This window comes from Malurus melanocephalus, unplaced genomic scaffold (assembly GCF_030028575.1).
Source record: "Malurus melanocephalus ecotype Western Australia unplaced genomic scaffold, MMel_1.1 scaffold_277, whole genome shotgun sequence".
Classification (NCBI taxonomy): domain Eukaryota; kingdom Metazoa; phylum Chordata; class Aves; order Passeriformes; family Maluridae; genus Malurus; species Malurus melanocephalus.
The window spans coordinates 721,418-735,418 of record NW_026623509.1 but is presented as its reverse complement, the minus strand read 5'-3'; the positions used below and the strand labels follow the sequence as shown (position 1 = coordinate 735,418).

Here is a 14,001-nt window from a genome sequence, read left to right as displayed (position 1 = left end):
TAAAAATAAGGAGAATTGGGTTTTACAGAGCCAGGGTTGATGAGGCATGCCCCTGAGCTGATGATGTAAACAGGAATGTKAACCAGAGCAGGTGGCATTTTTTTCCTTCACTGAAGGTGGGAGCAGAGTATTTGTTTTTAAGTATTAGCTGTTTCTGAATGACACTTAAATCTTTCTCTGTCCACCCTGATCTTAGCAGAAACAAGACAGAAGAGGCATTTTGGCCCTTACCCTTTTGCTATTCTGGCACATTGCTACTTGTCCGTCGGTGTTTACTATAAACCATGCAACGAGAGATCTGCTCACTTATGGTGAGAGAGCTCTTCCTTCTCCCTCTGTCACTGCAATGCCTGAAAGCACAAACACGGCTCACGCTCTCATTTCACATCAGTTGTGGAGCTCTGCTTTGTTTGTCTTYAAGATTCCAGTGGTAGTGCATAAATGACCCCCCAACACTTGTTCTTTCGCTTTGAAACTGATTTCTCTCAGCTTGGCAGGTGAAGCTCCAAATAGGTACGTCTGGCCCATTCCCTGGGGAGCTTAGAATGGCACTGACTAAAGTGGGAGMAGAGCTGACAGCTTTAAAGCTTTAGAAGTGGTAATAGGAGAGGCATGAGAAGACTTTTGTAAGTCACTTTCTCCCACACCATATTATGAAACCAACTAATTCCCATGCAGTGCATSCTCATGAGGCCAACTGCCACTTCCACTGTTGCATCCATGAATAAGTGCTTGCTCTGCACGGAGATGAGTGCTGTTCCCATATGCTGGGTTTTATTTTGTAGACAGAACAGTTGACACACTTTTTTTCTCAAAGATCAGAGTGCAGGGCGTGTTTGYGTAAGGACAAATTACGCAGGGTAGGTGCCTTTGTGTTCCTTAGTTAGGAGCACAAGCTGGTACCTCTGTGAAGAGGTGAGTGCTTGGGCAGGGTTTTGTATACAGGGCATCACATATGCAAAGAAACCAATGTTTATTTGTATTTCACCTAATRAGTGAAGCAGGGTGTAAACTTGCAAGGAGCCAAGATAAATATAGTATCCACAATGGCCTCTGGCATTTTCACCCCCACTTTGTTCTCTTTCTCTCCTTCTCCCTGCTCGCATATATGCAGGGTACATGTGAGCACACACATATGCAGACATTTGATGCATGGCTTTTATTAGTGCATTTGCCATTGATTGATTAGTACTTAGTATTAGTACTTCTTCTATTGATTGATTGCAGATGAAGTGACTATTTGACCTTTAATTATGAGCCTTGCTATTGAAAATGACATTGAGCTATGGCTTCACATAATCCATCTGGAAAGCCCGACATGATGCCATTCCCTGGAGTTCATTCAGTGAGAAGAGAAGAGGCCTCAAGGAAGTGCAAAGCTATCACTGTGGCTCATTTGAAAAAATACTGCAGTTGTTGCTTTGCACTTACACAAAAGTTGTAGCCAAATACAGAATGTTATTTTATTTTTTTTTCAGACTGAATGGTTAGCTAGAAGTTATGACTCKGAAAGGAAAATGTAGGGTTGTCAAAAAATATGTAATTGCTTTAATTCTTGTTATTTACTATGGAAAATTATTTTATCAGCAAAAATCAAAGTAATGCTACCTATTTTGGCTACCACAAGGGCAAATATTAATACTGGAGGTATGATRAACAGCAGATTGGTAAAACAAAATACCAAAATTTACCCTACATAATAATAAAATCAGGGTATTGTTTGTGATGGAGAGTGTATTTTTCCTCATTCAGATTCAGCACTGGCAGTTCTTTCACCATGAAGCTCTTCAAGTAATACAATCAAAGTTTCTAGCCTACCAAATACTTTCAGGCAAGAATAGAGTTCATCCCGGAAACAAAAGCCAAAACACCAACTTTCTTTTGAATTGTTGTAATTTAAATCAAATTTCTTTTTTAAATAGCACTCAGCTTCTTACTTTACTAGTACAGAACTGATGGTCTGTGCGCGAACAGTTCTTAAAAGCCTGATGTAGTGCTCAAGTGGATTCAGAGACAACTCAATTGTGTGCAARGGGATCATCCAGGCTGTGGATTAATCAGCCCATGCCTTCCCCCGAGCTCCCCAGCTGCACAGGGTGACAGAGTGCATCATGCTCACATATAGCTCCAATCTGCTCCCAGGTATCTGTAGTTTGCTCATGCTTCCTGCAGATAATTCCTTATAAGATTTTTCAGGATAAATGATATATTGAAATGCTGTGCTAATCAAGCACAGGCTCTCATTGTGTGGTGATAATTACGTTTCTCCTTTAAATAGAAAAAGGCCACAATKCTCTAACTTGTGTTAAGATAAAATAGAGATGATGTTAAAAAAGAGGCATCTCTTAATCATTCTGTAACAGAAAGGTAAGATGGCAAAATCATGTGTGCCCTAAGTAAGTATTCAGGCTATTCTCTGGTRTTTTTGGAGTGTAGTGTTTTTTTTCTGCTCCTGGCAGAGAACTTTCCTCTAAGGCAATTATTCATCAAGAAACTCTGCCTTTCTCATACATATATAGAAAATAATCCTGGTTAATTGCTGTCTGAAAGTTTTCAGGAGTGAGACTTTCAATGCTGCTTTTTACTTTCAAAATTTTCCCAGGAGGGTTAGACAGGAGGGTTACTACATCCTGTCATACTTCTTGGTGTTGTTAGCTCTTGAATTTGCATTTGTATCTTCCACAGATTTTTCATCTCATTCTATCCCCTGGGGTCTGATAGGGTGATGTAAATAAAAATGACCAGGATATTCCTCTGGCCACACCTGGTGGGTGCTGTCCCTCYGGGCAGAAGGGAAGCTGGTGGGAGCAGAATGCTTCCAAGAATGAGTGTCTTCTAAAGGCTCTGTCTGKACCCCTAACTACTGCCCAGAGAGTTAGGAACTCTCCCATTTCTGCTTCTGAGATCCCTCAGGAGCAGATTTAGTGACTGCTAGAACTTTTTTTTAAGTTTTGATATGTCGATTCTTCGGGCCAAAATGAAATCTTTCTCTCATCACTTCAGTCTTTCCTCAGTATTTGCTTGGGAGGAACAGCAAGTGGTTGTCTGGGCTTTTTCCTCAGCTCTCCTCTGATTCTCCTCTCTGTCTCTGGAAAAATAAGAACCAAGGGATTTGAGTTACACGATGTGACAGTGGGGGGAACAGAAGCATCTTGATCCAGTGCACTTTTCTTAAGTTAGCATCTTTCTTTTGTAGCCAGGTGGTTCACATTTCCTAGCTTGGCAGTCTTCTAGAGCCAACATTTGGTTCTTCCCAACTAGTGTTATCAGTCAGGTTATTACCAATAATTGGCATGTCTTTTTCTCATTACTGTTTCCAGTACGGCTACAAAACCATGGATATATGGATACAGATATATATAATATATTATAGAGGTTATGTWTATATATATCAGGATATTAGCAAACTGAAATATAGACAGAAGATTCCTATAACTGGGGATGGGTGAGTGTTTCCTGCTTGCACACACCAGTCCCTCCGAGGTGAGATGCCATCTTGCACGTGTAAGCATTGCTGTGGTACTTAGGGCACCCCTCACATGGGAAATCAAGCTGACAGTTTSGGGTAGGCTGTGGTCACTGGGATCATCTGAGCCAGAGCAGCTCTCTTGTTTTTCCTTGTTACTTCTATGTGACTTTCCATGCACCCCCTGTTTGCCTCCTCCAGACCTGAGCATTCCTGGGGGCTGAACTTGCAGAGGGAAATGTGCAGGCAGGCCAGTCTGACAGTAGGAAATGGCATAATCCASTGAGTTATGGTGACCTGACTCTCTCTTGTTTTTTTAGCCACCATTATTGCAATCTAGTATATTTAATCTGTTGCAGTTTAGTCAATTTTGACCTCTCTGTGATTCCAGCAGGGGAAATACCAGAGCAAATTAGGGAATCTCCTTTCCTTTCTGACCTGAAACGTATGTTTCTTTTATTAGACCTAGAATGTGGCAAGAAATYCTGTACCAGCTCCCAGGGCTTCCTTTTCATCTGTATAGGTTTTTTTTATTAATATTTAGAAAGTTTGCCTGCAGCAGTACTAAAATGTGCATCAGAGGACAACAGTTGTTTACTGTGTTTGAATTGAAGAATCTCACCCAGGAGATCTCATTCACTTGAAGTTTACATCTCTCAATCTCGACTTGCAGAAAGAGATCGATGAATAACAATTGTCATTTCAGACTTGCACCTCTCCAATTATTTATTTGGTTGTGTGTCTTTCCAGAAGCACATGTAATTGGATCAGACACTAAAAACCAGATTGCAGGTTTTTAATGACAGCAAGCTCATACCTCTTTATAATGAAATAAAGAAAAGTAAACACACATATCCATCTGTAAAATGATAATGACACAGGAGCTTTCTCTCCCCACCAAAAACAGTTAAAGTTAATTTATCTACTTTAAGAAACTACATTATATTCAGCAGACAGCTGACAGGTTACCCTTGGGAAGATCCGTGTTTGGACATGACTCAAGATTTTTTTTTTACCTCAAGCTGGCAGAGGCTACAAGTGTCACCCATACTAAAGTTGGTGAGTATTAAAGATGATGTTGAGTCTCCCTGAGAGACTTGCATCTACATTTGCTGCTCTCATTGCACCTTCTGGCAGCCAGTCTGAGCTGCTGACTCCAGACACTTCTAAAGCCTTGGGTGCAAAGATGTGAAAAATCAACAGCAGCAGCAAAATTTAGAAATCTCCTATTGCAGGATGGTTTGGGAGTCTGGAAGAGGGATTCAGCTCTAAAAGCTGCCATGACCACTTCAAGTGCATAACCCTGGTCCACGGAGTTTTAGAATAGGAAATAGTGTCCCATAGGATTTCAAGGTGTAGGGAACTGTTTTCTYAAAATGCCTTCCCAAATGCAGCAGTAAGGTTTTCTGGCCTCGTATATTCTTTTCTTGGCCACAGAAATGAGATGAGGAAAGAAAAAATTATGATCTTTTCTTTTATGAGAAGGGGTTTCTTTTTACTATTTATAATACATTTGTGTATCATGTTTTCCTTTGCATCAAAGTTACAGATGAAGAAAAATTTTTTTAAAATATCTAGTTAAAAGATAGTATAGAACGGGTTGGAGCATAATCCTTTCCTGCCTGTATTTACAAATATAAGAACAACTATAAAGAATGTTTTTAGTGCCTGTTTTAATATGTGTAAATAAAATCCATATAATCATAAAATMCATACACCATTTCACCTACTAAACCTTTAAAAAGTGTTTAAATTCTGTTCATTTTAACTTTGTAGCTTATTTATTGATAGCAAAATTTTACTTCAATATAAATTTGCTACCTGTGCTTTGAGTAGGGTATGTGTATGRAAAGTGAGGTGATATCCAAGCGATAAAAAAAGAATTGAAATGTAGGAATGGGCTTAACAACATTGGTATGTCCATGTTGTGGTGCCAAATTAAGGATAAGTCATATATGAAATTTGACTTACGGTGGTTCAAATCATTCTTGAATTCCCTGTTAACTAATTACTACTGCCATATTGTTGGCCAGGTGGAGGTGTTTTGGAGTCTGGGCACCAGTCTTCAGTTGTTGGTGTTAAATGTTTCATTGTTAGCAGCTGGTAAGGTTGCCCATGTTGTTCATTAAACATCACTTCCAATCTGAATGCACCCGTTGAAACCCCAGAAATAGACAAACTGTACCTTTTTTCTCTTCCTCCCAGCTTTTACAGTTTGATTTACTTAAAACTTTGATAGTATCAAGATGTGCTGTTCTCTGTTAACTGGGCTTACATTGCACTTGAATAACTGTATGAGTACAGTGAGCCAGTTACCTGAAGAAAAAGAATTAGTGAAAGCATTTAAAGCATATTAGATTTTCTTCTTTTTTTTTTATTCTTGTTAGAGTTATAGCAAAAGGAAAATCCGCTTTCTCATTTACTTCTCTTCCTTCTTTACTTAATTATCASACCAGCCCAGTCTCTTATAGCATAATGCAAATTCTGGCATCCCAGCAGAACTGTATGGCCAGTATACAACCATATCACTGATTAAGGGCAGAGCCTTGCCAGTAATTCTAATCCTGCAAAAAGCTAAATCATTTAACGTTGTGCAAGTCAATTGTTCTTTCCCAAAGAGGGATGGAGGTAGAAATGTTGAAGATGAGGGTCCACACAGACCTCCAAACTGAGGTAGGACAGCCTCCGTTTTGCAGTTTTCCCCTGCAGTGCTTACAGACTCTCTTAAAGCCCCAAAATCCTTGTGAAATCTCCTCCTCAGATGTTTGTTTTTACCAGTCTGTGAGCCTGGTTTTTGCCTTCCATTGCACTTGTCACTGACCTAAAATATGAAAATGTACTGAAAGAARTCATCTTTGTTTCCTGAGAACATTTTAAGCTCAAGACTTCATACAGCATGCATGTGGGCAAAAACGCTGAATTCTCCCTGCAATGTAATGTGATTTCMTATTACATTGGAAGGTTCTTTCTTTGGCTGATATGGAATACTCAGTAGCAAACAAATATTTGTATTGTTATACAATATTTGTATTGTTATAGGTTGTCCGGTATCGTTCAGCTATTCCCATACTTGAAAGAAACTTGTCCTTAGGGAAAAGCATTGAACTTGAATTCCGGGTATGCTTTGGAGAGGGCATGGAKGTAGGAAAAGAAATCCAGTTAATTTTTCAAAAGCATCTTCTTCTGTTGTGATCCCAGTACATTATAAGTCTGAATGAGGGCAAGAAACATCTGTCCCTGCCTAGGCATAGTGTGTGACCTTCTGTGTCCTCAAAACTGACCATAGCAATGATTTGTCTGGGAAGGAATAGGGAAACCTTTAAGAAAATTTTCACGTGAGATGAGCACTATCTTGCTGCTCTGGCAGCTCTCTGTGTGAACAACTTTTTTCTAATTCTCTAAATTGAGCTTTGCCTGAATCTCATCACCYTTTCCCACCATGCAGTCACTGGGCTTCATGCAGTGCCTATTCTGAAACTTGGCAGTAAAATTTCAGGTGCTCAGCTGGCACTGTCTTTGCAGCATAAATTCAGAACTCCCCTGCTCTGGCATCTTGGGAGAGGTTCAGTGCAATATATGCCCCTCTTTGCAGGCCTTTTCTCAGCTGAAAAAWGAAATAGCTCTTTGACCAATAATGTTCCTTTCACATCAATCCCTGAGAGGATCCTTCAGAAGGAGAGTAGCATGGAGAGCGTTAGAGAAGCTACCATCATACACTTGATTCATTTTGTGTGTTACACTTGAAGATTGTGGCAATTGAGAGTTCTGAAACGCATTGACAAGTACAAGGGAGAGGTGAAAATTCAGAGGCTAAGGCTTTTCCTCCAAGTATTCCCACTTCCTCTTTGTGAGGGCTCTTTGGCATTCTGATTCCTGAATGCCTGATGGTTCCATAGCCCTAGGATGACCTCTTTTTTTTGCCCCAAATCTCTTTTCCTGAGAAGAAGTTCTGCAGCGTTTTGTGGTGTGGAATGTGTTTCAGTAATGTAAGCAATAAAGTTTTAGGATAAATTGTTTGTTATGAAGACACTGAAGGGAAAAAACCTATACAGTGAAGTATGCAAGTAGAGCAGTAGCAATAATTCTGCTTYGGGTGTGAGAGATAATGGCCTGTGTTTCAGTGGTAATAAAAATGTTCTATTAAGTTCTCTGAACCCATTGCAATGTGATAGAAAACAGCAAATGATGAAAGAATGCTTTAAGGGGAGCTTACACATCCAGCAAGCATAAAATAAACATATTAAAATAGAAAAAAACATTGATTTCCAGTACTTTTGTTTTATCACTTCCATCATGGGTATAGGATAAAAGAAAACTCTTACTTGCTTGTTAGAAGAAGAAAGCTCCTACTTGAAGTTCTTACTTGGCAGATGTCAGTTGAAAGCTCTGCTAAGGAATATGCTGCAATGTCAAACTCTGTTGGGTAATTTTAGACAAATGTGTCATGTGTGACATGGAAATATGGCATACTGTACATTAGTGATTTCCCAAGTGTTTGGATCAGGTAGTAATGTGCTGAGAAAGTGCTCTTTATCTCTCCACACTGTGTACTTGTATAGCAGTGGGGAAAGGCTTTTGGTAGAAATTACTTTAGTCAGAAAAAGAATCCATTTACAATATGTGCCTTCTAACATCTTTCAGACAATGCATTGTATTAAAGAGGCATTTTTTGATTAATGTTTTATAAACATTTTTCAGCATGACAGCTTAAAGTCCCTGTAAAATTGTAAATGCGTGCATAGTGCTCACTTCCATAAAGTCAAATGCCATCTCATAAAGTCTAGTTGGATCCTGTCAGTGACAGTGACACAGAATCAGTACCTTGGAGCATTAAAATTAATTTGCTTCATTTATATTACTGCAGTGATAGCTAGATGAAAAGAGTCCTATATTTAAATTATCTTAAAAATACCTTCAAATCTTTTAGGGTTTTTTATTATTATTATTTTACAGTTAACTAAATGTAGTGAAGTGCAGCATAATATTTTCATGGGCTTTTTAGGAAGGTGACTACAGAATGTGAAAGTAGCAAAGGGGAAAGGGGAGGATGTGGGAGGCTGTACTGGGTGCAGAGCTGGAGGAAGGATTCAATAGCTTTCGGTTGTGCAGAGAAATTAGAAGAGATTTCAGGGTTAGAGAAATAGTGGCCTTTGGCCAGGGCTGTTAGCCTGCAGCCTTGGAGCCAAACTGGAATACCCTGGAGCAATGGAGAGCAAAGAGGGCTTTCCTGTTCTGGGCTGTAAGAGCAGTCCTCTCACTCCTCCTTGCTGCTGTTAGAGGTCATGGATAAATAGTCTTTTATTTGCTTTCCTCAGGTTTGCAAAGTGCTTTATGTGGAAAAAAAGAGCTGAGTGAGGACACAAAAAGGGAGAAAACTGAAATGTGCTCYCTGTCACAGGCATGTGTTCTCTCAGCTGCAGTGGGACTGTGATGTTGGGTCCCCTGCCCTTAGTGGAGCTGATTTTAGTGGAAGCATCCAAAATTTACACAGCTACAATGAGCAGAATCAAAGGTCTTGGGAAGCAAACCCAAGGAGGCTGAAGTGTGGGAGTGRAGGAGGGAAAAGGAGGAAGGGAGGAACTACAAACAGAAAAAGAGCTTTTGAATACCAGAGCTGAAAAGTGAGGAGGAAGATGAGAACATAGTGGGGCACTGGTAGGAGAAACATACCCAAACTAAGGGGAAGAGGGAAATTTGGGGTAAAAAGTTGGGAATACCRATGATCTTCTTCGAAAGGGATGTCTGTAGAATGATCTCTGTTCTTCCTCCTTTCTGCTTCAGCTCTCTGTGGTCCTGGTCTAGTGGTGTGCTGCTTTCTCATCCCACTCCTTTCTTTGGAGGAGGATGGGATGCTTGTTAAACCCCCACTTGGAGCTGACTGCCCAAGYTGGCACCAAAACACAGAAGAAAACTTTTTTAGTCAGGTCTCATGATATGTAGTGAGTGAGGGTCTTTGGCAGAGAGTTGAACCAGGTTGCTGGAAGCCTTAACTGCATAAACCACCAAAATATGAATGGGTGTTTGTGCAGTGAGCTTTCAGGGTTTCTTTTTTTCCCCAGTGTGTTTATATATATATATGAGAAAATTATAGTTGTTTTTATGTTTCATTTTAAAAGAGGTCAAAGTAACTATTGGAGCATGTTTTTCCTAATTAGATATTTACATGAGTTTTATATATTTGGAAAACACTAGCAGTCATACTGGTTGCTTGCAGCTACTACGTAATGCTACTAAAAAGTTTAGATGGCATTTTTAAAAATAAATAAAACTCATGCTSTTTGGTTTAGCTTTGTGGTAATGTTACTTACACAAGCATTTGTGACTACACTACGGGGATCCCTGTCGTGAAATATTTTCTGAGAGAGCTGCATACTGGCAAAGATGGAAGTATAAAGATCAGGAAGTGCATAAAAAGACAAGGTTTTTTTGGGGTTTTTTGCCATTGCATGCATTTTCTTCCTCTACGTGCAAAGATTATTATAATTTCTTCTTTTCACCAGTTAGCATTTCCTGGTAAATAACAGGAACTTTAATTGCACATTAGTAGCTTCCAGGAACCTATTGTTGTGACATGTATTTAAATAAGCTGTGAATTAAGAACCTCTTTGCATCCAGTTATCTAATTATATTGTCACACTAATTATAGTATTTTGTACTTGTATTTGACAACTTTAATTTTCTTTTCCTAGTTTACAGAAATAGTTTTCCTCTAGAGAATTTACCTTTTGGGCTGGGATTTCTTATCTTTTCTTTCAGAAAATGTGCAGTAATCTAAAGCATGTCTCAATCACTTTAGATCCTTTCTGTTTACATCTCAGCCATTAGTTTCCTGTGTGATCTTAGGCTAGTCATTGTAGTGTTTCTGATTCTCTGTAGGAGTCCTCTTCAGCTTACTAAAGTGTGTTTGGATCTGTGGATGAAATTGCACTACCAATACACCAGGTACTGTCTTACAAACAGAAATGTAGCATGTTCATAGYTTAGCATTCTAGTGTATTTTTCTGTGCTTGGAAACTAGAAGAGGACCTATGAGGGTCAAGTTGGAAACAGGCACTAAAACATTTATCTGTTTACAAAAAAGAGTGATGGACATTTGAGATAAATWACATGCTTTAATATAATGCAAATGCCCATTTAATTTCTATCCAAATACTATTTATTCCCAAGATCCAGAAATTAGTGTTAATAATAAGCAATTGTATGATAGTTCCATAATGTTGTTTTGAAGGTAATAATAATACTGCAATAAAGCATGCAAGCCTTTCTTTATTTGATTTCATCTGTCCCTAGAAATATACACATAGGTAAAGGCTACTAGCATGAGGATGAGATTTTTAGTGGTGTAATGTGATGAAGCTAATAAAAATAATTACAAGAAATGGTGGTGTGGAAATATCATGAGGATTTCAGCAAGCCTAGACATGTCAGCAATAGTGGGGCACTGGTAAAGTTGTAATATTCAACAAATAACATGTTTGCTCATATAGAGAGGAGTTGACTTTGTTAAGGGAAACCAGAAATGGTGTTGAGAATGGGAGTTTATCCAAGACATAAAGAAAATTTTACATAAACAAGAGAGCTTTGGCTGATCTGAAACTTCTGCTTCTGGGGTAATGGAGGGTATGTGGCACAAAAATCAGTGTTTTGTCATTACTGACAAAGGAGACAAGGCAGAGCCGGGTTGGGTGGAGATTGGAGCAACCTGCTCTGGTGGAAGATGTTCCCATGGCAAGGGCTGGAACAAGATGGTCTTTAGGGTCCCTCCGAGCCCAAACCACTCTGTGATTCTATGAGATGCTCCGGTGAGCTTTGTGAAAACTGTGTGTAGTCTGCTTCACTGCAAGGTTGATGCCAGCAGAAGATTCCTAGAATGACATTTAAGATGAGAGAGAAAATAAGGTGCATTCTCAGGCGGCTCCTGAGGAATTGCAGCTGCTCTTGTTGGCRACTGTGCAAATATCTGGTCAGGCAAGACAGAGCTGGTGGCAGGTTTTGCCTACACCTGCACTTTGTGGAGCATGGTAGCAAAGTTCCAAGATTTCAACCAAGATAATTTTGAACAGTAATATGTTCAAAGTAGGCATAATTGGTTTCATTGAATGAAACTTAATATTACGTATCACATCATCAAGCAGGAAGATCGTGAATGGAGATGTCCAATAGAATTAGTTCTGTTGATTGCAAATTCCAGCTCTTCGTAAAATGGCACACTGCTAGGTCTTAGCACTCATTTCTTCCAGCATCTAACAACTTCTGTTCTCCAGCTGCTGCATAACTCTTCGTATTGCTCACCCAGCTGACTAAAATTCTTCTGTCTCATGGATCTGTCAAAGCAGGGAAGGCTCTCATTTGGGTGCTCCCCAGCTGGAGGGAGTGTACAAGGAGAACATGACCTTTCCCCAGTGGAGAACAGACTGAAGAAAGGTTGCAAAGGGTACAAGCAGGAGTTGGGCAGGTTGGATTAGGACAGTCAGGTGAACACAAAACAGCCAGTGGGAGGAAGTAGTAAATAAAGAGTACAGAACTGTGCTCAGCAACTGAACAGTCATGCTATAGCAGAATGTACTGTATTTCAAGTCTTCAGCAGCAGTTTTTATTTACTATAATATTAGCATAAATAAAAAAGATCTCTTACAGCATTCCCTACTCCTCCCATTCTGCTGCAGAACTTTCTCTGCCATGCATTCTTTGTTTTCATGTTCTTTCTGGTTGGGCTTGGATTTATAAATTTCTAAAATGTCTGAATTTTCATTTGGGGATTTTTTTGATTTCTTTTTTTTTCTTTCTTTTTTTTTGTGAAATGTCAATGCAGCATAAAATGCTTTGCTTTTATCTGGAGCTCAGAGTCTGAGGTGAAAGTCTGTCTCCTGTTTTTGTGCCTGCAGGGATTCCCATGCTGAAGATAGTATTTGCGGGTTATGAGCACCTGTCCTTAATTTCCGTCCCTTTGCTCATCTATCATCCTGCTCAGATCCTTCTTGGCAGTCTGTTGGTACCAACAATAAAATCCTGGATGGTTTCTAGGCAAAAGGTAAGAATTGCTGGATTTGATTTATTATGGCAAGTGTGCTGTGAGGGGAAAAATACCCRAACACATGTCCTAAACTCATGGGGTTCCTTCTTGGTGATCCTATGGTAGGGGTTKTTCTGTTTGTTTCCTTTGTGACAGTGCCAGTCGCAGCAGTATCAAATTAAAAGTGCTGAACTTTATCCTCCTTGAAAAGGGGACTGAAAAGACTCTGAAAAAGTTCAAAGCTTGAAGTTAAACCTCTACAGTTAATTCAAATTACAAATCCATYCAAATTATGAATTCAGAATATGCCCCATAGGAATGTCTCCATCCATTAGCTGGCTAATAATCACAGCTTTGGATCTCCTTTATGGAGAAGTGACAATGATGTGTTGGCTGACATGGGAACTGGGGAAATTAGGTAAAATAAGGACACTTGCTGAACTGGATTGAAGCAGGATGAAAACTTTTTTTTTTTTTTTTTTTCTGCCCCTACTTAGGTCACTTTTTACAATAGCAAGAAGTCTACAGCAGTCTGGGGCATCACATATCACACCAAAATTAAGGCATGRGATAACTTGTAGGATTATAGACTATAACCTAGAGGGTTTGGAATCAACATCACTGATTCAAATTATGCTTATTTCAGTACAAATTGAGGGTATTGACATCTGGCAGCCGTTCTGTGATCTATGTAAAATAATTGCAGTGGTTTTAGTTAGGTTCTCAGAACAGAAATAACTACTCTGCAAAAAGCTAGTGCATGAAATCAACTTTAATTCTGTCTTTTGATGTTCTGAGATAATAAAAATCAAGAAGCTGCAGCAACTGAAGCAATCTTTGGCAGCCATTTTCGGTGATGKTTGGGACCTACTGTGGGAAGCCCAGTTCCATCAGCACCCTACATTCTCCACTTACCAGTRGAGAAATTTTATTGATAACACTCCTATTTTCAATTTTCAGCAAAACCCAGTAGCTGTCATTTTACAGCTTCAGTCCACTAAAGTGGAGTGCTATCTTGAATGCTAAAATTCCCCAAAACAGTGATTTTCATCTGTTTCCTGAACTGTAAAAAGCAGGAAAACTCTCAGTTTTCAGGAACTGTGTCCAGAAATCAGACCTTSTTAATATATACTGGTGTGAGTATCTGAAAATGAAAATCTGAGAATCCATCAGTCTGAAAATCATGGTTTTTCTTTTAATCAGAAATTATCAGGAGACTTTACGGGTGGTATGAAGAAAATTCCATGCTATTCCTGCATGAAAGACAGCCTAAAGTTAATGCTGCCAGTGACAGAACAATCCCTGCAATGCTGACTTCTCTTCAGCATCTCAGGAGTGGGGCTGGAGCTCATCCAGACCTCCCTGATTCTCAGGGTAGTAATGGCCTTTAGGGGCTGCTGTCAGCTGCTGCAAGTTAAAACAGCCTTTAAACAGAACATCAGAACAGTCAACCAGTACTGGAGAGATTTACAGTTCACCAGCACTAGTTTCTTATTCATTAAGCATCAAATAAACCTCCTGT

The 14,001-nt window shown here is 39.4% G+C and overlaps 1 protein-coding gene across 2 annotated transcripts in view; it reads left to right on the top strand.

The window, feature by feature from the left end:
* The window catches only part of SLC10A7 (solute carrier family 10 member 7), a 134,915-nt gene that overhangs the window by 118,953 nt on the left and 1,961 nt on the right, over nt 1-14,001 (top strand). For both annotated transcript variants that reach the window (XM_057376317.1, XM_057376316.1), the window contains one exon: nt 12,352-12,497. In XM_057376317.1, coding sequence (XP_057232300.1) covers nt 12,352-12,497 — 146 coding nt within the window. The remainder of the gene's footprint in view (nt 1-12,351; nt 12,498-14,001) is intronic.